General features: G+C 52.2%; 1 protein-coding gene across 1 annotated transcript in view; it reads right to left on the bottom strand.

Moving 5' to 3' along the window:
- Window positions 1-10,720: 10,720 nt before the first annotated feature.
- Window positions 10,721-22,173, bottom strand: part of LOC111144141 (unc-13 homolog A) — a 58,773-nt gene continuing 47,320 nt past the window's right edge. The window contains exons 37-44 of the mRNA XM_022498299.1: window positions 21,639-21,677; window positions 20,465-20,494; window positions 18,996-19,052; window positions 18,548-18,628; window positions 17,507-17,654; window positions 13,615-13,707; window positions 12,532-12,691; window positions 10,721-11,021 (exon numbers count right to left, since the gene is read on the bottom strand). Coding sequence (XP_022354007.1) covers window positions 10,721-11,021; window positions 12,532-12,691; window positions 13,615-13,707; window positions 17,507-17,654; window positions 18,548-18,628; window positions 18,996-19,052; window positions 20,465-20,494; window positions 21,639-21,677 — 909 coding nt within the window. The remainder of the gene's footprint in view (window positions 11,022-12,531; window positions 12,692-13,614; window positions 13,708-17,506; window positions 17,655-18,547; window positions 18,629-18,995; window positions 19,053-20,464; window positions 20,495-21,638; window positions 21,678-22,173) is intronic.

The raw sequence follows: 22,173 nt of genomic DNA on the forward strand, positions 1-22,173 counted from the left end.
GAGCCACCCGCCACCCCCCCAATTTTATTTTAAATAAAATCTCCAGAAGTCATATCCTTCCTTCTGGAATATATACATAGACAGATAGATATCTATATCATCTATCTATTTATCTATATATATATATCATCTGATATATGTATGTTTCCATGTTTCCACTGAGATGTATATATATGTATATATATGTATACATATATATATATATATATACATATATATATATATATATAATCTCACAAGTTATATTCAGAAGTCTGAAATCAGTTTCACTTGGGTATAGTCAAGATGTCAGCAGGGTTGGTTCCTCCTGAAGGATCTAGGAGAGATTCTATGTTCTCGTTTTCTTCCAGCTTCTGGAGATTGCTGGCATGCCTCGACTCACAGCCCCTTCCTGTATCTCCCCAATCCCTTGCTTCTGTCATAGCATCTTCTACTTCTTCATCTGACCTTCTTCCATCCCTCTTATAAAGACCCTTGGATTACACTTAGGGCCCACTTGGATAATCCAGGATAATGTTCCCATCATCTCAAGATCCTCAATCACTTCTACAATGTTCCTTTTGCCATTCCCATGTGTCCTTCCACAGGGGCCATGCTAAGCTTCTCTATATCCTTCCGATTTTTAGCATATGTGCTGCCAAAGCCAGCGCTCCTTTTGTCATTTGAAGTAATAGTCACAAGGGCGCCTAGTGACTCAGTCAGTTAAGCATCGGACTCTTGTTCTCGCTCAGGTCTTGATCTCAGGGTTGTGAGTTCAAGCTCCCTGTCGTGGAGTCTACTTTAAAAAAAAAGTAACATTCACAAATTCTGGGCAATGGAATGTGGGTATCTTTGATGGAGGCTTTATTTAGTCTACCATATTCATACTTTTAGCAGGCTGTAATAGTGGCTGGGTCTATGGATGTGTCATAATGTCTTATGTATCATAATGTAGCATAGCAGTCAGAATTAAGGGTGGGTAACAGAAACCACTTGAAGCGTTTTTGTTTTTTTTTAAGTGAACTGTATGCCCAATGCAGGGCTTGAATTCATGATCTGGAGATCAAGATTCTTATGCTCTGCTGACTGAGCCAGCCAGGCACCCCAAAAAACCCCTTAAGGTCTTTTGACACAAAGGGTTTCATATAGGAAATTCACAAAGACTCAACTCTGCTGTTGTAGCATGAGAGCAGCGGAGATGGAGCTGAATGAATGAAGCACTGCCTTGTGCCAGTAAAACTTTATTTATAATAACAGGTAGTGGGCTGGATAAGGTCCAGGGCGCAGAGTTTACCACTCCTGGTGCAGGGGAGCAGGACCAGGACTGGTCCTACAGGAATAACTCTGCAGAACCTGCTCACCGGGGGGGAACCGAGGCTCCCTCAAATCAAGGCAGGGTGCAGGAGGTCCTCGACACCTCTGACTTTGGGCACACACCCTGTATCTGCAATCCAGAAACAGAATGCCACCTTTGTGTCTGCCATGATGGCTTTTCAGCCCCCACCAAGTTTGTCACTGGAGAAGGGAATGCAGATTCCAGAACAACAGGTGTTTCCATGGCTGGCTGCTGGCGGAGAGAAGGGGAAGGAAAAACCAAGACAGCTCTGGCTCTTCTGCCTTCCAGACGCCCCCAGGCTTCTCCATAGCCGGACCTGAACACCTACCCAGCTGTGGGAAACTATGAGCCTGGCTGCAGCTTTGTAGCCTCTGCCTGGAAAGGGGTTGGATCGGGGCGGGTTCTGAAGTCAACCCACCACTTCCTCCTCGTTTATTATTGTACTTTACGGTGATGGGAAGAATGTGTAATTGTAGGCTGCATAATCACGGAACCTATTATATGTAATTGCAGCATTAGGAACACAGTAATTATCATGCGATATAATAAATTATGTAATGAAATGTAATCGCACATAGATCATGAATCACAGAAATGTGTAACGCCCTCCAGGAAACTGTTTCTTGTTCCCTGGGTGATCGTGCCGTGTTGGCAGGTGGCATGAGGAGATGTGGGGAGATGGGAGTGGGATTAGAGTAGATTAAGGGGTGGGGGCGAGAGCAGGAGGACAGGGTGAGGTTGAGGCTGGGGGTTCAGGGACAGTGGAGGGTGGGGTGAGCATGGGGATGGTGTTGGAGTTTAGCCACAGGCTAGGGGAGGTGTGGAGAAAGAGGCAAGAGGGGGGAGCTGAATAATGGATTAGGTCAGAAGTTGGCACCCTCTGGCCCAGGGGCCCAAGACCATCCAGCCAACTGTTTTTCTTTTGAATCTTTAAAACGGGGATGAAACTCAAATACTATAAACTTAGCTGTATGCAAGTGGACGATTGCACAGCATTTAGTACATTCACAGTGTTGTGCAGTCATCAGAAATTCCCATCCTCCCAGACTGGGACTCTGTCCCCATTAAACACAAACTTCTGCTCCCCTCTCCACCCAGCCCCTGTCACCCACTGTCCTACATTCTGTCTCCGCGGATCTGGCTACTCAAGGGGGATCAAAACTCTTCGTCCTTTGGTGACCAGCTTCTTTCACTCAGCAAGGGGTCCTTGAGATTCACCCGTGTTGAGAGCTGGGTCAAAACCTCCTTCCTGTTCAAGGCTGAGGAGTCTTCCAGGCTGTGGATAACCCACCTCGCGCTGGTCCATTCCTCCACTGATGGACACTGGCTTGCTTCCATGTTTCGGCTCTTGTAAACCATGCTGCTCTGAACATGGGTGTCCAAATATCTCTTCCAGACCCGGCTTTCAATTCTTTTTTTTTTTTTTAAAGATTTTATTTATTTATTTGTCAGAGAGAGAGAGAGAGGGAGAGAGAGCAAGCACAGGCAGACAGAATGGCAGGCAGAGGCAGAGGGAGAAGCAGGCTCCCTGCTGAGCAAGGAGCCCGATGTGGGACTCGATCCCAGGACGCTGGGATCATGACCTGAGCCGAAGGCAGCTGCTCAACCAACCGAGCCACCCAGGCGTCCCCGGCTTTCAATTCTTTAGAGGATATTCCCAGAAGTGGAATTGCTGGGTCACATGGTAATTCTATTTTTAATCTCTCTCTCTCTCTCTCCCTCTTTTTTCTTTTTAAAGATTTTATTTATTTATTTGACAGGCAGAGATCACAAGTAGGCAGAGAGGCAGGCAGATAGAAAGGAGGAAGCAGGCTCCCTGCTGAGCAGAGAGCCCGATGCGGGGCTCGATCCCAGAATACTGGGACCATGACCTGAACCGAAGGCAGAGGCTTTAACCCGCTGAGCCACCCAGGCGCCCCTACTTTTAATCTCTTTGGGACTCTCTCTCCTGTTTTCCACTGGGGCTGCTCTGTTTTACATGCTCGCTGACAGGACACGAGGGTTCTGATTTCCCCACATCCTCAACGCTTGCTGCCGTCTGGGGTTTTTGGTAGTAGCCCCCTTGATGATACGAGGTAGAATCCTCCTTTTTTAAAAAATCCTTAATGTTGTGCTTTTTTTTTTTTTTAATTAATCACACGTACGTATCCTGAAACTAGATCTGTGTTTGTAAATACATGTAACTAGTTGCTGGGCTTGCTTGCCATGGTCATACCCTGTGAAGAAGATGTGTAAGACTGATTTTTTCCCCGTCAACATCACACGTCTAACATTCATTCACATCCTTTGTCAGAGAAGAGCTGCCCTCACTCCAGAGAGAAGGTCCCATGCCCACAGGTGTGGCGTTGGCCATGAGCCTCGGTGGTTCCAAAGCCAGCCTGTTTGGTTCTCAGAGCACACCAAGCAGCAGGAGTGAGCCTCTGTCCCTAAGCCTCGCGGGTGACATGATGGAGACCACAGGCTGAGGGACATGGGACCAAGGCCTGAGCCCCTGGGGTTGCAAGCAACAAAAAAGCCTGTCCCCTGGGTCAGGGAGTGAGCTGTGATGGAGAAGTCATGCTGTGTAGCCCACACATCTAGCTCTGGAAACTGCTTGGTCTCAGAGAAAAGAGAGGAAACCCTGAGCTGAGCGAGATTCCATTTCTGCTCCCTGGTGGGATGGGGGCGCAAAACAGAAATTAAATTCAGCTGTAGGGGCGCCCTGAGCGGCTAAGTCAGTTAAGCGTCTGACTCTTGGTTTTGGCTGGGGCTGTGATCTCAGGGGGTGTGGGTTCGAGCCCCATGTCCGGGTCTGTGCAGAATCTGCTTGAGAGTCTCTCTTCTTTTCCCTCTGCCCCTCCCACTTGTGCACTCTCTCTCTTTAATAAAGAAACAAATCTTAAAAAAAATTAAATTCAACTGCAGAAAAATAAGGTTTTGTTCTTTGTGTGTTTATGAAATGAGATTCTCACCTGCTACATTAAAAAACAAAACAAAACAAAACAGGTAGGGACCAAAGTGGGACTGGGCAGGAGCTATCTGAGCACAGCCTTGGACTGATGGCCCAGAGAAAGGCTGGAGGTAGGATGAGGCGAGGGGGTGAGATCCTTAGTCCCAACCCGCTCCCCTTGGAGGAGGCCTAGGCAGGAACCCTGATTTATCAAATTGCATAAGACCTGGCAAGCCAGAACACCTCCAGGACAATATTCACATCACAGAACCGTGTCTGTCTCACTGCCAACAACCTTGCTGACGACGTTGACCTGAACCTACAGGATGAAAGTGTTACCCAGGGCAGTGACAGCCTTGTCAAGGGTAAGAAATGAGCCTGGTGACCAGGAACTCCACCCCCAGAGAAGAAGCAGATTGGTTTCTTCCCTGTTTTTTTTTTTTTTTTAAGATTTTATTTATTTATTTGACAGAGATCACAAGTAGGCAGAGAGGCAGGCAGAGAGAGAGAGAAGGGGAAGCAGGCTCCCCGCTGCGCAGAGAGCCCGATGCGGGACTTGATCCCAGGACCTTGGGATCATGACCTGAGCTGAAGGCAGAGGCTTTAACCACTGAGCCACCCAGGCGCCCCATCTTCCCTGGTTTTTGAGGATCCAGCTTGGGGTCCCAGCACACCCCCATCCCACCCCCAGTATCGTGTGATGGTCCCTCCTGCATCTGTCCTCCCTACACTTCTTGGGTGAACAAAGCCCGACTAATTTTTGGGAACGATTTTGTGACTTCCTATGTTGGCCAGAGGTGTTGGGGGACAGTGTGATTGATTCCTTCCTTCCTTCTTTCCTTCCTCTTGTATTTTTTTTAAAAAGATTTTATTTGAGGGGCGCCTGGGTGGCTCAGTTGGCTAAGCGGCTACATTTGGCTCAGGTCATGATCCCAGGGACCAGGGATCGAGACCTGTGTCGGGCTCCCTGCTCTGTGGAGAACCTGCTTCTCCCTCTGCCTGCCGTTCTGCCGTTCTGCCTACTTATGATCTCTCTATGTCAAATAAATAAAGAAAATATTTATATTAAAAAAAAGATTTGTCTGAGAGAGGGGCACCTGGGTGGCTCCGTTGGTTAAGTGTCTGCCTTCAGCTCGGGTCATGATCCCAGAGTGCTGGGATTGAGTCCTGCGTTGGCTCCCTGCTCAGTGGGGAGCCTGCTTCTCCCTCTGCCTGCTGCTCCCCCTACTCTCTCTCTCTCTTTGACAAATAAATAAAATCTTATTAGAGAGAGAGAGAGAGAGCACGAGCAAGATGAAGGGCAGAGGGAGAAGCAGACTCCCTGTGGAGTGGGGAGCCTGACCCCAACTCAGACCATGGGCTCAATCCCTGGACTCTGGGATCATGACTTGAGCCAAACGCAGATGCTTAACTGACCGAGCCACCCAGATGCCCCAGGACAGTGTGATTTCTGAGCAATTTCTTGCAGTGTTGGTTCCTCCCTCCAGGCTGGAAGGCAATCACCACCATCCCAGGAATTCTCAATACATTTTTATTACTTAAGCTGGGAAAAACACAACACAACACAACACAACACAACAGCCACACCTGGGGCTGTAGGGTGAGTATGAGTGTGTGTCCTAAGTCTCTTGAGCTAAGAGCAGGAGCTGCCCAAAGTCCCATCAGATCCCGGCTCTCCCCGCTCTGCAATACCCCCCCACTCTGGGCCTCACTTGCCCTTCTCCAAAGCTACCTGTGGACCAGTTGCGTTCGTGGGTGGGAAGTGTGTTCAACAGCATCTGCGAGTACTAAGGGGTCCATGAGTTTGTTGCCAATATTGGAATACAAGAAAGCCACCACATGTCTGAGGCTGTGTGCTTTTGCTTTTTTTAATGTCTGCTGTTAATAAAATATTTTTACAGAGACCAAAAAGTCGGAATAGTGCAAAACATCTCAACACCATGCATTCATGACCACTTCTCGTTGGTTTTAAACATTTGTTCCAAGTCACATATTTACAGAGAGATGGGGGGGGGGGCGTGGGTGCCATCTGCGCAGACACCGGACCAACGGGATGGAATTCAAACAAACAAACAAACAAACAAACAAACAGCATTTTGAGTTCACATTTGCAATCACATGCTAAGAGAAGGTGTGTGGAGGAAGAACCCCCTCGACTGCGTGGCCAGGTTTGGGGGGTTTCAGGGGGCCGGGACCAGGGGTGCAAATAAGTCCCCCTGGCTGGATGGCCTGGGATGCATGGGGGTGGGGGCGGGGGTGCCCACTCCGCCGGTGACCGGTGCCTCAAGAGAGCCACTATGGTTAGGCGGGGGTTGGGGAATGGGGGGGGGTCTTACTCGACACCGTCAACTTGATTTCTCTCTTTAAGAAAATAAAAGGCAAAGAGAAAAGCAACACGTGTCAGCGAAGACGACTTTGGTCCTTGACAGTTCTTAGGAAAGGATGTTCAGGGGGCAGATGGTGTTGTGATCCGAAACGACCCCCCAGTGAGCTCCCCTCCCGCTCCACTGGGGCAGCAGAGTTTTAGGGGACGACTCTGGGCTGTCCCTGCTCTGCCCCGCCCCTCGGTGTCCCCGTCTACAAAATGAATAGCACAGGGTGTGGGGGACAGCAAGGTCTCTGAGGTCCCAAAGATTTCTAGTTGGGTGTTAAGTTTTTTGCATCTCTGATGGGGGCACGGTGAGGTTTCAGGCTCTGGGGCCTGAGAAGGATTGCGGGTCAAGGCCAGGCACCTGCTCGTTTCACATAAATCCTTCTAGGATGGGCTGGTGAGAGCCAAAAAGAACAGTGGGTTCCTCTTCCTTCTAGATCCCCTACTTTTCTACCCATCTCTGAGTCTCTCTCCATCTCAAGGTTGCTCTGTGTCCCCACCCCCCACAGCCCAGAGACCCTCAAGATCTTCCTGGGCATGATCTCGCCCTCTTGATTTCTCCCCTTCTCTTTCTCTCTATCCTTCCCTCTTTTCTCATTGTGTCCTTACTCTGGGACACTGTCCCTTTTTGGGGGGTGGGGGCACAGGAAGAAGTGATCAGCTCTCTCCAAAATGCCCCTCAATGTCACAGCCCCCCTCCCTGACAAAGGGCCAACCCTACTTTATCCTTTCCCAGACCCGTGAAAGTCTAGGGCATGTTCCTGGCATGAAATGAGGTCTGATACAACCCTGAGGCCCCATCAGGGCTCAGAACTTTGGGCACCCCAGTGAGGTGGTGAATGGCCTTGGGGAAACCCTGCTTCTCTCTGACGCTTGTTCTGATACAGGAACTTTCTAGTTCCAAAGGCTTCCAGGCCCTGAGACTCCTTTCCTGTCTCCTCCTTGTCTGCTCTCACCCTCTCTCCACTCTGTGTCGTGTAACTCAGCAGCAGTCTTGCTGGAGCAGGTTCTGTGTGCCCAGGTCTACGTGGGAGGGGAAGGTTGGTATGGACAGACATGAATAGACATGCATGTGAACCCCCCACCCCAAGACATAATTCTACTAGTCATACCCTCCCCATCATCCCCCTGTGCCCAGTCTGTACTTGGCGAATTTGGGCCTATCCAGAGGCCTCAGACCCTAGTTGGGGTAAATAGAGCATGTCACAGACAACTCCCACCCCTGGCATCAGGGACAGCGGCTGGGGTAAGTTCTGAGGAGGAGCAGGGAGGGTTTTCTACAGGAGAGGATATTTGTGATGGGTTTTGAGGGATAAATAGGAGTTCTCTGGGGGAAAGAAGAGGGAGTAAATTTCCAAAACAGTTCTAGCCTGGGAGTCAGAAAAAGTCATTCAACAAATACTACCTAAAGCTCCCTCCATGTGTCTGGGCGGTGCTGGGGAAGTTTACAGACACACACACACACTCACTCACTCATTCACACACATGGGCAGGCCTTGACCAATGACTCCCAAGGACTCTTGGAAATAAGTTGGCTCTCTCAGGCAGAAGCTCAGCTACCCCTTTTCCTGCTGGTCATCCATAAATATTTCTGGGTTCACCCCAGGTCATATTACCTCCCCTTAGGGGTGTTGCTGGTGTTCTCAACCTGAATCATCTATCCACATCACTCCCACCTACCCCTGAAGGTGGTCTGAATTTAAAATCTGCCTCTCAGTCCATGCAATAGATTCTAAGCTCCCTCCTTGCCAACCCCCACCTGCCCCTGGCCCCAGCCCCCTCCCCCACCATCCTGTGGGAAAACTGGCATCTTAACCTCTGATTCAGAACCTTCTGGCACCTGAATCTGCCTAAAATCAGGGGACATAGAACACCTCCAGGTAACTTCTCTGAGAAAGTAGTGCTATTTCTTCCAGACTTGTTCACATACCAGGAAATCGTCAATATAAACATACAACTCTCAATGCCTAAGGTTTGCACATGGCCTCCTTAGAAATGCCAAACCCTTGGGCAGTGCACAATGTGGACAACTGTACCTAGTGGACTGGGGTTCATCTAAGGGGTGAGTTTGGTTTTTCTTTTTAATGTATCCTTCAGAAACCTTCTCAGGTATTAGTTTCAGTGTTCCCAAAGCACTTTGCCTCTCCCCCAAACTGCATTGGTCCATTCTCCATGGGGTGGCCCGAGGGAGCTTTTGAAACCTGACTTCCAGACTCTCCTGAGCTTTTAAATCTCCTGGGGCTCCCCAAGTCTCTTAGCATAAAATAAAAACTCCCCAGGGCAGCACACAAGGCCCTGCCTGGTCTGACATCTCCACAGGGCTCCTGGACATCAACACCTCCTCCTTGTTGTGACCCTCATCAGCCACATTGACCTTGCTGTGCTTCAAGCCTGCCCACCTCAGCCTTTGCACCTACTGTTCCTTCCACCTGGAGCTTTGTCTCTCTAGTGGGTGGTTCCTTCTCCTTCTTCACCTCCTCAGAAAGCCCTCTCTCTCTTTGCTGTCTGACACAGGCCCCATCACTCCAGGAGACCAACTACTCCTCACCTTGCCCCTGTTTTAATTTTTTCCTAGTACAAGAGAATCTTGTACTTGTCAGTCTGGCAGAAAAAAAAAAAAGGCACACAAGCACGCATCCAACATGGAAAAGCAGATTGAGGGCAAAGACAGGCCAGGACAAACTTTCCCAAAACGTTCTGCCTTTATGAACTACAGTGGGGAACTTGACTCTGGCCAGATTGCCCCACTATTGCCTCCTGGAGGAAAAGCTTTAGGCGGGCAGAGGTCCCACCTGGAGGTATCCTGTGGCACGATGTTTGAATGAATGAATAAGATTTTGGAGACTAAGCTCCAAGTATGTTTATATATTTACACACACACACACACACACACACACACACACACACACACACACACCTAGAGTTCCTGGTCTCTTTCTTGCCTGCCTGGAGAATTCTGGGAGAGGAAAAAGGGGTTCAGGGGATGCCTGGGTCCAGGGAATCCCAATCCTCTCTTTTTTTGGTGGGAGATCTAGAGTTCTCACAGAATCTCCCCATAGGGTCCCAGTGGAAAGGGTCAAGGGCAGGGGTTTTGCTGGGCAGCCAGACATGGGAGGGGGGCAGTTGGGGTCTTGGCCCAGAACCCCCATCCCTTGTAAGGATTGGGGGAGGTCCCCTGAAGAGGGGTTAGCAGCAATGGGGAGCTGTGTCGGGTCATCCGATGTCAGCCCACCCTTAGATGGGGCACACAGGCCAAAGGGAGTAGTAGGGAGAGGGTGTGGCACTGGGATCTTCAGCAAAGTCTCATGGCACTGGGATCTTCAGCAAAGTCTCAAGCAGCTCTCTAGGCCTCAGTTTTGCCATCTCTTAAATGGGTAGGTTGAACTCTATGATATGAGAATGGGGTATGGTGGGGGAAAAGGAGAGGCAAACCCCCACAGGGAAGTGGGGGCAGCGCGGGTGCTTCAGAGCCGTCCACTTGGCCCCCAGGGTTTGGGCGCCCGAGGGCGCATGTGCTTTTGAAATCCCATCCTCCCCTCCTTCCCCGTGTATTTTTTGCACAAAACGAAAAGACACTCTGGTCCAACCTGGGCCCTCCAGCGAGCATCCTAGTGCCTCCAACCCCTAGGCCACCCCAGGGGGCGCTCCAGGAAGCCCTGCCCCTCGCCCAGGGCCCGCCCCTTGAGGGAGCTGAGAGTTCCATACTTGGCAATTGGTCTTGGGCCCCACGGCTTGGGGACCCATCTTATGGCTTTTCCAGGGGACAGGAGGCAGGGCCTCCCCGTACCAGAGCCCCAGGATCTGGCCTCCTCCATAGGGGTCGGGACTTCCTCCCATCCCAGCTCCAAAGGTCCCCTAGGCGCTGGGGACTTGGCTTCTAGTAGGGGATGTGGCTTCTTCCTTCATAGCGCCCTAGGGCGTGGCCTCTTGAGGGGGCGGGGCGTCATCCGTTCACAATTCCCTAGAGGGGTGCGCTAAGTCAAGGGCGCAGGCGCAGCCAGCCCTCTGCACAGAGCCCGAAGACTCGCCCTCCGGGAGGTCCCAGCGCGCAGACGCCGCCCCGCCCCGTGCGCAGGCGCAGTGCTGCCCGCCCGCGTGCCTCGCACTAGGGCGCAGGCGCGGCACCGCCCTCCTCGGCGGAGCGCGTGTCCGACTTGAGCTTGACGAACTCCTTGGCGACCTCGTCATTGCTGCGCTGTGACAGGATGCGCAGCACCGTGAGGCCCGTGTCGTCCATATGGATACGGCGGCCCAGTGGCAGCCAGCAGGCGGCACTCCCGCGCTGGGCCAGCTCTCGCAGCTGCAGTACTGCCAGCCCCACCGTGCGGTCCTCGCGCGCGAAGCAGTAGTCCTTGACGCACACCTGCAGCTCGTAGCACTCCGGGCCCACGTCCGCGCTCAGCGTGCTGGGGGGCGGAGAGGGGTGAAGGGGTGGGGGAGAGGGGGCTGGGCGTAAGGACAGCCCCACCTGCCGGGCTCCCACGCCCCTACGGCTGACCCCGCCTCCACGCTGGGCCACGCCCCCAGGCCACCAGAACTGGGGCACGCCCACATTTTCTTACCCACACCCCTGTTCCCCAGTAATCGCTGTCCTGTCTCTCCTTCCTCCCTTCTCCCCCCACCCCACCTCTAACCGACAACGCCCCCCACCATCCCACTCCCAGCCCCCGGCCAAACCACATCCCCACCCAGGTGATGGTTCCCTGAGACTCCCTGGTTAGACCATGCTTCCACCCCGTGATATCTGCGTCCACACCTTTGGCCAGCTGAGCTGCTGTTCCCACCATCTTGTCCCAGATATCACACCCAGAGGTCCCTTTACCGGGCTCTCACCTGAATCCAAGTTCTCTCCTTGACGTGTCCCTTCCCCCATATTCCCTAGCTCTTCCTTCTTACCCCTAAGCCTCTCTCCACAGGACCTGCTCTCATGCCTCACCATGAGTGACCCCCCAACACACTCCAGCTTGCCTCCCCAACCCCCAAGCTAGGCCCCTAAGGCTGGGCTTCTGCCCCCAGGGGACCTGCCCTTGATGGGCCATGCCTACACTGCTCCCCAGAAACACCCTCCTTCACTGTATTTCCCAGCCCTCAAGTACTACCGCCCGCTGCAGGAAACCTCTGCCCCCCGACTAGACCAAGCCCCTGCTCCCAAGCATTTATTTCTTCAGGTATCCTACCACTCCAAAGTCCTTTGACCAAGTGCCCTATTCTTGTCCTCCCCCCTTACCCCTCTGCACTTCTGTCCCCCGAGAACACCCCCCAACATGTTCCTGCCCCCGTGAGATTTGCACCTAACCCAAATATGTGCCCACCACAAGCAATACCCTGATCAGACTTATTTGAGCTCCCCAGCTCATCTGCCCCTCTGGGCCCCTGATGCCCCATCTGGATAGAACCCCACCCTCATTCACTTGACAGGCATCCCTGGACCACACTCGGCTCCTGTCCCCTACCTGTGACTCCTCCAGCCCTGCCATGACAGCCTTCACAAGGCTCACTGCTCACTCCAGGAGACCTGCCCCCTGCCTCTGAGACCCTCACCCACACATTCCTTGCCCCATTATGGCCCCTCAGGGCCCTTACTAGACCAGAGTCTACAGCCGTGGAAATGGCCCTGCCCAACATGTCCCCTCTTCCCAGATTTCCCCTTTTCTTCACAAGCCTTCATCAACTTATATTACATTCATGGCCTCCCCTGGGAACTGCTTGTCTCCCAGAGTGGTTACACCCATCCCCTCACCAATGTCACTCATGCACTAAGGTGCCTTCCTTCCAGTTCCCTCTCCTAGGATGTGACCCCTCTCATCCCTGTGCCAAGGAATCACCGGCCCACCAGACATCCCTCTTCTAGTAGACCTTTAGGTTCACCTAGCAGATGTCCCCTGCCCATGTTCCCCAAACCATTCTTAGACTCACAACTGGAAGCTCTCGTTGTACTTGGGGGCCCAGCTGTTGTTCTTGGATTTGGTTGCAAACTTGCGTTTCTTGTCGCTGAGCTGGGGCCCGATGATGTTGACCTCGATGAATGGCCGGAAAATGCCAGAAGTCTGCCACTTGAGGTCATTGGCAGCCACGACTGTTATGGGAAGTAGAGAATAAGGCTGTCAGGTCCCCTACTACACAGCTGTGGTTTTCAAAGCCTGTCTGAAAGAATACATTTCCTAGAACATTTCTATAGTGAAGTGTCGCTTTATGACTAAGTTCCAGCCAATGAAATTTTAGTGAAAGGAAGTGATGTGGACAAATTTCAGGTTGTGGCTTAAACTTTCTCCTTCTTTTAGCTGCAGGCTGGGATGCTGCTGGGTACTGAATTCTTTGGTACCCTATAGAGGTGGAAAGGTACCCTATTAGGGATGAAAGTGCAACAAAAGGGGTGCCTGGGTGGCTCAGTGGGTTAAGCCTCTGCCTTTGGCTCAGGTCATGATCTCAGGGTCCTGGGATTGAGCCCTGCATCAGGCTCTCTGCTCGGCTGGGAGCCTGCTTCCTCCCTCTCACTCTGCCTGCCTATTTGCCTACTTGTGATCTCTCTCTCTCTCTCAAATAAATAAATAAAATCTTAAAAAAAAAAAAAAGAAAGAAAGAAAGTGCAACAAAAGATGGCAGGGGTGCCCAAATCTGTGAAGCCTCCAATGTCAGCTCTGGGCTGATTGTCTTTGGTTACCTCAGAGAAAATTTCATTCTATCTTGTTTAAGCCACTGTCATTTTAGGCCTTGGTTAAAAAAACCCAAAATGTGTTGTAATTTAAAAAAAAAAAAAAAAACCCAACAAAAGGAAGGCAGAGCTGAGAGATGGAGAAGGTGGAATTAAGTCCCTTAACACTGAGTCTCTGGATCCAGCCATGCCTGAGGGTGAATTATTTCTGGAATGTTTAGTTTTATTAGACTTTTTTTTTTAATGAAAAATGTTTTTCTTGCTTAAGCTAGTTTGAGTTTGGTTTCTGTCATAGGACCTAGTGAGTCCTGGCAAAGGCACTCCCTCTCCCAACTCAGACTACTCACCTTTCACAGTGACCTTGTGTTCCCCAGTTCCTGGATGAGTGAAGAGCTCAACGTGGACTGAAACTTCACCCACAGGGTCTTCCACACCCGAGCCTGGGCGGGGTAGGGGAGGATGCTTGGCATGAGCTCCATTCTTCCCACCCACTCTAAGGGACCTGGACCACTTCCCATCTACCATGTGCTGGCGGCACCAGGTCATCAGCCATGACAGGGTGGCACTGAGGGTGGGGCTGTGATGGCAAGTGACCTTAGGAAGCCAAGAATGCTGGGTTCAGGCCTTTCACTACCTTGCTGCATGATCTCAGGTAGATCTCTTAACTTCTCTGAGCTTAATGCATCTGCCCTTGATTTTTCTCATTCCACTGACTGCCATGTTGTCAAAACTTAGTCTCCATCTTACACACCACTGTACACACCCTGGCTTCCTGGGTCTCATTTTCTCCTTCTGGTTGCACCAATGCCACACTCTTTAGGTTCTCTTCCTATGGACTAGCTGCTGCTTCTCACTCTTTTGTCACTGCCTCCTTCTATTTCAATGGTCAAACTATTGGGACTCCTTTCTTTGTCTTCACTCTCTCTCGAAGTACTCACACACTAGAAAATCCTACTGATTCTATCTTCAAAATACATTCAGAATCTGGCCCACCTCCTTGGTTCCATCATGTTCCATCCCCCATCATCACATGCCTGGACTATTGCAGTAGCCCCCACCCTGTCTCCAGAAGCCTCCTCTCAGCTTCTCTCCATACACCAGCTAGAGTAATCCTATTAGGTGAGCACACTTCCCTCCTCTACTCCAAACACTTCCATGGTTTCCATCTCCTTCTGAAATAATCAAAGTCCTTTTGCAATGTCCCTCTCGAAGTGTCTTCACTATTACTTCTCCTGCCTCACCTCTGTCCACTCTCACCCTCACTCACTCTGCTCTGAGGAAGCCACACAGGCTTCCTAACTGTTTCTCCAAAACGCTGGTGATAACCTCATCCAGAGTCATCACTTCTTCTGAAGCGACAGCTTGTAGGGTTATCTTTATTTTCCCTGCCCCAACGCTATTCCTGTTTCAATAGAATCTCAAGTTTCCATTGAGAAATGGCCTCCAAGCCCACCTCAGATCTCGTGGCTCCATCTTGCACGAAATGAACCATGGCTGCCCAATCAGAGCATTCCCTGCCCTTAATTGCAGAGATTGGCTCAGGAATGGTCATGTGACACACGCCGGGCCAGTCAGAGTTAGCCCTGGGACTTTAGCTGTAACTCTGAGGAAAGAGTCTGGTGCTAAGCTGGCAAGGCTGTCTGCCCAATGAGGGAAAAGCCTACATCACAGATGTCTCAACAGAGACCAGTAACCAATGACATTGTCAGAAACTCTGGATCCAGCTATTATTGATATCAACACAGCCCTTAATCTTTCAGTTCCACAAATTCCCTTGTCTGCTTGGGTCTGGGTAAGGTGTGCTTCTGTTGTGGCCACCACAATGCCCTGATTGATGGGTTCTGATGGGGTCACTGAATGGGGCAGCTTAAAAGCTTTGTCCCTGTCTCTCTCTCTGTGGCTCTGGAAAGGGCATCCTGTGGGGCCTGGGGACCTGTGACCGCCAGCACCCCCGGGTTTCTTCCCTGCCCCTCAGGAAGCTCCCATACCTTGAGCACCCCATGCATGGAGGGGAGGAAGAGGGGGAGTCAGGGGTGGGTGTTCAAGGTTAATCCGGGTTACCTGGCACTGGGTGGGAAGTGACTGAGGCTCAGGGGACAGAGAGGTCTGGAGACCCCCATCACCCCACTACTGGGGCGTGCACCCCCCCAACCTCGCTGCCCACCCCAGGCCACCTTCCTTGTCATCTCAGGCTCTGGATCCCCCCTCCCCCCAACCAGTCACATGCTCAGCCTCACCTCCCCCCACCCCAAGGCTGATGCTTCAGCAAGCTCAATCCGGGCCAGACTGAGGGTGCCAGGGGGGGAGTTGGACAGTGGTGGGTGGGGTGAGGGGTCAGACCATGGCCAAAGCTAGTAAGAAGGGGGAGGAGGGCAATGCTGGGCGCCCCCATCCCGTGGTTTGCTGGCTCCAAGGGGAAGGGTCTTTCCTGGGCCTCTCTGTACTTACCCCAATCCCACCCCTCCCCGAGTCCCTGGCCCCCCTGTAGGGGAAGGTTCCTTGGGCAAGTGGCTTAATCTCCTTTGAGACTCAGCTTCCTCATCTGTGGAAGGATGCACCGCCCTGTGGGGCAATTGGGAGAAATCTTTTCAAAAATCCCTGAGAAATGCTTCTTGGCACAAATGCTGGCTCAGAGTTAGAGCCTGAAAATTGATAGTTTTCTATGCTTGGAAGAATGACATCAGTAATAATAATAGTTAACAACAACAACAACAATACACTTCCTGGGAGCTACTACATGTATTACAGGTCAAGAACTGCTCCAAATTTAATTCATCTAATCCTAAAAATAATCTTATGAATTAAGGCCCTTGACTGTTCCAGTTTTACAGATGGGAAAGCTGAGACTCAGGGAGGTGAGATAATCCTGCAGACGCCCAGCCACCAGAGTGGCGGAGCTGGGATCGGAGCCAACTGGGATCTAAGTCCACTCTTAACCGTGCAGGCGCTGTCCAGGGGACCCGGGATCTGGCTTAAGATGCACCCAGGAAGAAGCGGGTTCCGACTCGGATCGCTTCTCCTTCCCCACGTGGAACCAGCAAGCTGTCCTTCCCCCTCATCCACCTAGGCCCCCACAGCCAGTCTGGCCTGGGCCGAGCCCGGCAGGCCGGGGAGGCGGAAGGACGGGCCTTTTACTAGCCGGGGCCGGGAGGGGCGCAGGCACCGGGCACCGGGCGCGGGCGGGCGGGCGGCGGAGGCACGTACCCTTCTCAGGATAAATGTCTTCACTAAGGGTAAACCTAGTCCCTTTTCCACCATGGACTAATCACAGGGGAAGGTGGAGAAAGGAGGGAAGGGAGGGGTGGGGGGAGAGACGAGCGAGCGAGAGGCGAGGATGGAGGGTGAGTGTGCGTGGCGGGGAGCAGGGGAGGCGCGGAGAGGGGGCAGCGAGTGAGAGGGAGGAGAAACAAGAGAGAGAGAAACGTCAGCTGCAGACGGACGGACAGACAGCCTCCCGCTCCGGGGGGACACCGGGGACACTAAAAGCAGCAGCTTGGACTGGAGGCCCGACGCCCAGGGAGGGCCCTAGGCCCTGGTCTGTCTGTGGGGGGAGGAGGTCGCTCCCCTGCCCCCAGCTTCTGTTTGATGGCAGCTCTCCCTCCCACCCCACTGCTGGGTCGAGGCCAAACTTCTTTCCCTTGTCTTAGGACCAGTTTTGTATGGGGTCCTCACGGAGGGGAACGAGGACCCTGGAGTCCTGCTCTCCCCAGCCCCAGCTGCTGTGTGGAAACTCAGAGAGGGACAGGAGACAGAGCAAGAGAAGAGACAGAGAAAGACAGAATTTGAGAAATGGAAACTCCCTTTCGGTCCACGCCTCCAGGTCGGGATCCCTCCCATTCCCGGGGCTGTCAATCATTTCTTTGCTGCATGACGTCATATGCCCCGCCCCCAAGATGTCAACCACTCCCTGAATCCAGTACTTCAAAGTCCCGTCCCTAGGAGCTGTCAATCACTCCCTGGTCCTGCTACAAAGAAGTCCCGTCCCACAGCTTTCAGTCACCTCCCGGCCCCACGGTGTCACAGATTTTTCCCAGGAGATGCCAATCACCTCCTGGCCCAATGATGTCACAGGTCCCGCCCCCACGAGTAGTCTTTCGCTCTTTGGCCGCGTGCCATCACGCAGCTCAGGCGCTCCCGGGAGCTGTCAATTGCCCCGGCCCATGTCACAGAGGAGGAGAGTCAGTGGCAGCCTCGCTGGCCAGGGGCTGGGTTGCCGCAGGCTGGCAGGCCGACGCTTACCCTGGGCCGCTTGTGTCTGCACGAAGGTTTTGATGAGCAGGTCCGTGGCCTGGGTGTAAAGGGACAGGGCGTAGCGCAGGGACTGCAGGTCTGGGCTCTTCTCCAGGAAGGTCTTCTTGAGGCCCACACCACCCGCGTGGAAGTATTGCTGTGGAGGACAGGGTGGGGAGAGGTGAGACTAGTTAGGCAGCCCCAATAACCCCTCCCCAACCCCGCTGCCCTTCAGTGGTGATGGGCTGGGAGGGGTGTCCTTCAGAACACCCCAGCCGTGCTCTGCTACTCCTCCACCTCCAACCCTGCCCCAAAGGCGATCGTGGGCTTCCAGCCCGTTCAAAATAATACCCATGCTTCTCGCCTCTCCTCAAGCCCTTTGTGGCCCCAACCCTGCAACCTCCCAGCCTTTTCTCTAAAGGTATTCCCTAGAACGTACCTGCCTCAGGGTCTTTGCACTTACTATGCTCCCTGGTGGGACACCCCCACCCCCTAAACAACTTCAAGCACCTTATTTTGCCATAGCTCGTTCCTTTTCCTCCCTTGGTTAAGATCTCAAGGAACTTTCCTTGACCACCCTCCTGTTTCACTATAATTATTTCAGCAAAAATTCCCTTCAGAGTAGTTCTCATTTCACGGACACCACGGTGCCTTTCACTGAGTTCTTGCATGGGCTGGTCCTCTGCCTAGAATGCTTTGTTTGCTTTGCCTTGCAAACTCCTATGCATTCCTCAAGACCCACCTCCCACATGCCTTCTTTCTGAAAGCCCTCTCTTCTCCCTCCCTGGGCTCTCCCAGCTCCCATCCTTCCTTCTACCTTACCCTGGCCCCACAGAGCTGGGGCTGTCTGTGTCTGGCTGGCCCCCTGAACCCAGGGCTCCTCAGGGCCCTGCCATCAGCCAGCCTGGAACTGACAGAAGCATCAGGGAGTCATCAGGGAGTATTTCTAAATTGGCTGAAGTAAGGTGGGTTCAAGCCTAGGTCCATGCCTACACCAGTCAAACCTTTTGCCTGCTCCACCTGGGATGGGACAGGGGTGGCACCTCTCACCTTGATGGTGTCCAGGGCCAGTTCAACTACTGCACACTGCTTCGGGGTCAAGCTCTTGGCTTCTTCTCGTACCATGTGGTCCTGGATGGATGGAGAGAGGGCCCAGGTAGGCAGACAGGCCCCACCTTAGGGATCTGCTTGGCTATGGGCCTCATCCCTGTAAAACTCTGACACATTCGGTAGTGGGTCTGTCTTTTCATCATTGTGTCCCTGGTACCTAACACATGACAGGCATGTGGCAGGGGCTCAATATTTGTTGAATAAATTATTTGTACCCTTGATCAAACTGTATCTGAGGCTGAGCTTTGCAGATCTTTCCAACACACTGGAGCAAATAAATCGGGCTTAAATCGGTCTGAGTAGGGTTTCTGTCCCTTGAACATGTCACCATTCTGTGACCTTTCCCCTAGGAAGATTCCCCACCCCAATCTTCCACCCTTGGCCTCACCTTGAGTTTAGACAGCTGACCCAGCTCTTTGGCTGCGTTGAAGATCATCTGGGTTCCCTGCAGGTAACAACAGTCACAGCCAAAGTGAGGGTGGGGGTCCTCCAGACCAATCCCCACAGCCCTACTGACACCTTAGCCTTGGACACCATCTTGGTTCTTGTCCGGAGGCTCTGGGCAAGGCAATGGTTGTGTCCCAGGGACAGAGGTCTGGAGCTCCCCTTCAGGAAGTGCTGAGGAGGAGGTGGTGACTTTGTCCCTGCAAATCCCAGTGTGGGCACACTACCCACCCTCTCACCTCCACCAGGACCCCAGGTTTATGGGACAGAGAAGAAAAAGAGTGGGCAGTGAGGAGCCATGGGTGCAGGGAGCTCTGGATGGTGTTTGTCAGTTTGGGACAGGTTTGCCAACCCAAAGTCAGGGGGCTTTAAGAAAACTATGGGATGGTCTCTGGTGACCCCACCACCACAACTCCTGGGGCCCAATGCCACTGTGGGAGAATTTCCCCAGTCATCTGGGTGGCTGTTAGTCTGACCCTGTAAAAGGAAGAATCCTCCCCACCAACACACACCTCAGTACCCATCCCCCACCCTACCCAAAACAGACACCAGCAAGATGGCATCCTAGTTATGGCTCCAATGAGCCGAGTGGGCCTGGGTTCAAATCCCAGCTCTGCTGTGTGGCCCTGGACAAGTCACTTAACTCTCTGAACCTCAGCTTTCCTATCTAGTTGGGGAAAATCATATCCACTTCATGGTTTAGCTGGAGCTAAATGTGTATTTGTTCAATGTTCACTGTTATTATCATCTGGTTTCAAGGTCATGAGCAGTGCTGGGAGCAATGGTTGGCCTGGAAGTCATGAGTCCTGCCCCCCTCAATCACTTTGCTGGGTGACCTGAGGCATGTCCTTGGACTTTTCTGGGTCTGTTTCCTTCCCTAGTTAACAGGGGCACCTATACTAGCTTAGGGGCTAGGGTAGGCCTAAGTATCAGTGAGGTCCTGCATTTACTGGGCCCTGGGGTGGTCTGGGGACTAGGCAGGGAGGAGGGCCATTCACAGCTGGGATGCTTGGAATCACATTGACAGTCTACCAGCTGGCCAGTGGGAGCTTGTTATCCTGCTGCTACTAATATCCTTACCATCATCCTGGCTGTTGCTACTCTTTTGATTCCATGTCTGTGATCCCCTGAGGCTGTCCTGAGGCATAGCTACTTAGGAGCCCAGCTGTCTGGTCCTTGGTTTCCCCTGCCACCCCTCCTCCCCTCCTGCCTCCCTCCCACCCACCAACCCTCACAAGCAAACCAGACAAACAAAGGAAGAAGAGACCACAGACGGGTTCACAGTGCGCCCCCAGCCACAGACGGGTTCACAGTGCGCCCCCAGACGGCACAGACCACAGAGGTGGAAGGAGGCATGGGGTGGGGAGGGGGTTGGGGGTGGGAGCCAGACAGACAGTGAGAGGCTGGTCTTACATCTGAGTGGCTTGGCAATTTCACCCTGCCCTGTGGAGAGAATCAGGTGGAGGTCAGAGTTTGGGTGGCTGTTGGGAGGATGCTCACTGGGGCTTCCCTGCCCCCTCTAAGCACAGTCCCGCTCCCCAGCCCGCAAGCTGCCCCCCCCCAGGTCCTGAGTCTAACACTGGGCCCCCTCCCCAACTAGGCATCTTCCCTTGTCTCCCACTGGGGCTCTGGCCAGACACCAGACTGCCAGGAGGCTACAACCAGCCCATCACCTGGGGACAGCCTGTCTAGGAATGGGGTGCCTTGGGGAGGGGGAGAAAAGAGAAAGAACTTGGGTTTCTCTCCTCTCCCAACCTCCAAGACTTTTCCCCAGCAGGCCTGACTCTAAAAGAAATGTACTTATAGGTGTCACAAGTTCCCTCAATGTAGAGACACACACCCAAGTATAACCACACAAGTGCAGAAAGTTTATACACACACACACCTGGATCAGCACACATACACACAGAAGAACTCACACACTAAAATATACACATGCACTCCCAAACATTTGCACATGTGTGCACAATCACACACATAAACTCACACACTCACCCCCACATGGATGCACTTACATGTATATGGTGCCTGGAACACTTAAAGAGTGCCCCTCCCGCAAAGGGCTGGATGAGTGAGTAGGGAAGCCCTACAACCCATGTTCATGAAGCAGAGACCCCACTTGTGTGCTCACAGATATGATAGTTCCTGCATGAATGCACAGCAAGGGCAACTGTTCATGTATTGCCATAGCTTCCATCTCCTTACAACAAACACCCATTAGAACAATAAAAACAACACCAAAATCTACATGAAAAACAACACATATCTCAGTCCCGGGCAGTGGTCCAGTGTCTGGGCCCTTCTCAAAGCCACAGAATTCAGCTGAGCCCAGGGCTGAGAGAAGTGCTTTGGGTTTTGTTTTGAGAAGGTGGGAACTGTTTGCACACATGTTTGCTCACACTTGCACACACACTCCAAGCCCTGTCCCTGGAGAATCAACTCATTCTGACTTCTGGCTTTGTAGGACTTGTTAGGACACCTGCCTTTACCTATGATCCCCAGCTGACCTTCCTACCCATGCACATGAACACACACATGCACCAGACACCAGAGCTCAGGACCTCAACACAGATGAGGCCCTCATTACCTTTTCTAATCCCTTGCCATGTTTTCTCAAGAGGGTGCCCTGCAGAGACAATGTCACAGGGTGATCAACCTGGCAAGCCATTTGGGGTGGGAACCCAGGGTGATCACACATGTACTCATGGGGACAGGAGGTAAGGGGCATCTGTACTGCACAGGGAGCTGATTGCTGGGTTGCATGGGAGAATGTGTGCATACCTTAACGACCATCTCTTAAAAAGCTATAAGAGAGTCAGAGAGATAGAAAAGAGAAAGAGAGAGGAGAAATAGAAATACATAGCCAGAGAGAAAGAAGAGAAGTCATTGCCAAAATATAACCCATTTACATTTACTGTATATACAAGGATCTTGTTTCTTGAGTCAACAGGAGATCAAACAGGCTTCAAATTCAGACAAACCTGAATTTGAAACCTGACTCTGTCATATGTTTACTATGTGGCCTTGAGCAAGTGACTCCTCCTCTCTGAGCATCAGTTTTCCTCATCTGCAAAATGGGAATAATAATAATATCCACCTCACTTAAAGAGTTGTCTTGAAGG

This window comes from Enhydra lutris, unplaced genomic scaffold (assembly GCF_002288905.1).
Source record: "Enhydra lutris kenyoni isolate GAN:26980312 unplaced genomic scaffold, ASM228890v2 scaffoldscaffold10, whole genome shotgun sequence".
Classification (NCBI taxonomy): Eukaryota; Metazoa; Chordata; class Mammalia; order Carnivora; family Mustelidae; genus Enhydra; species Enhydra lutris.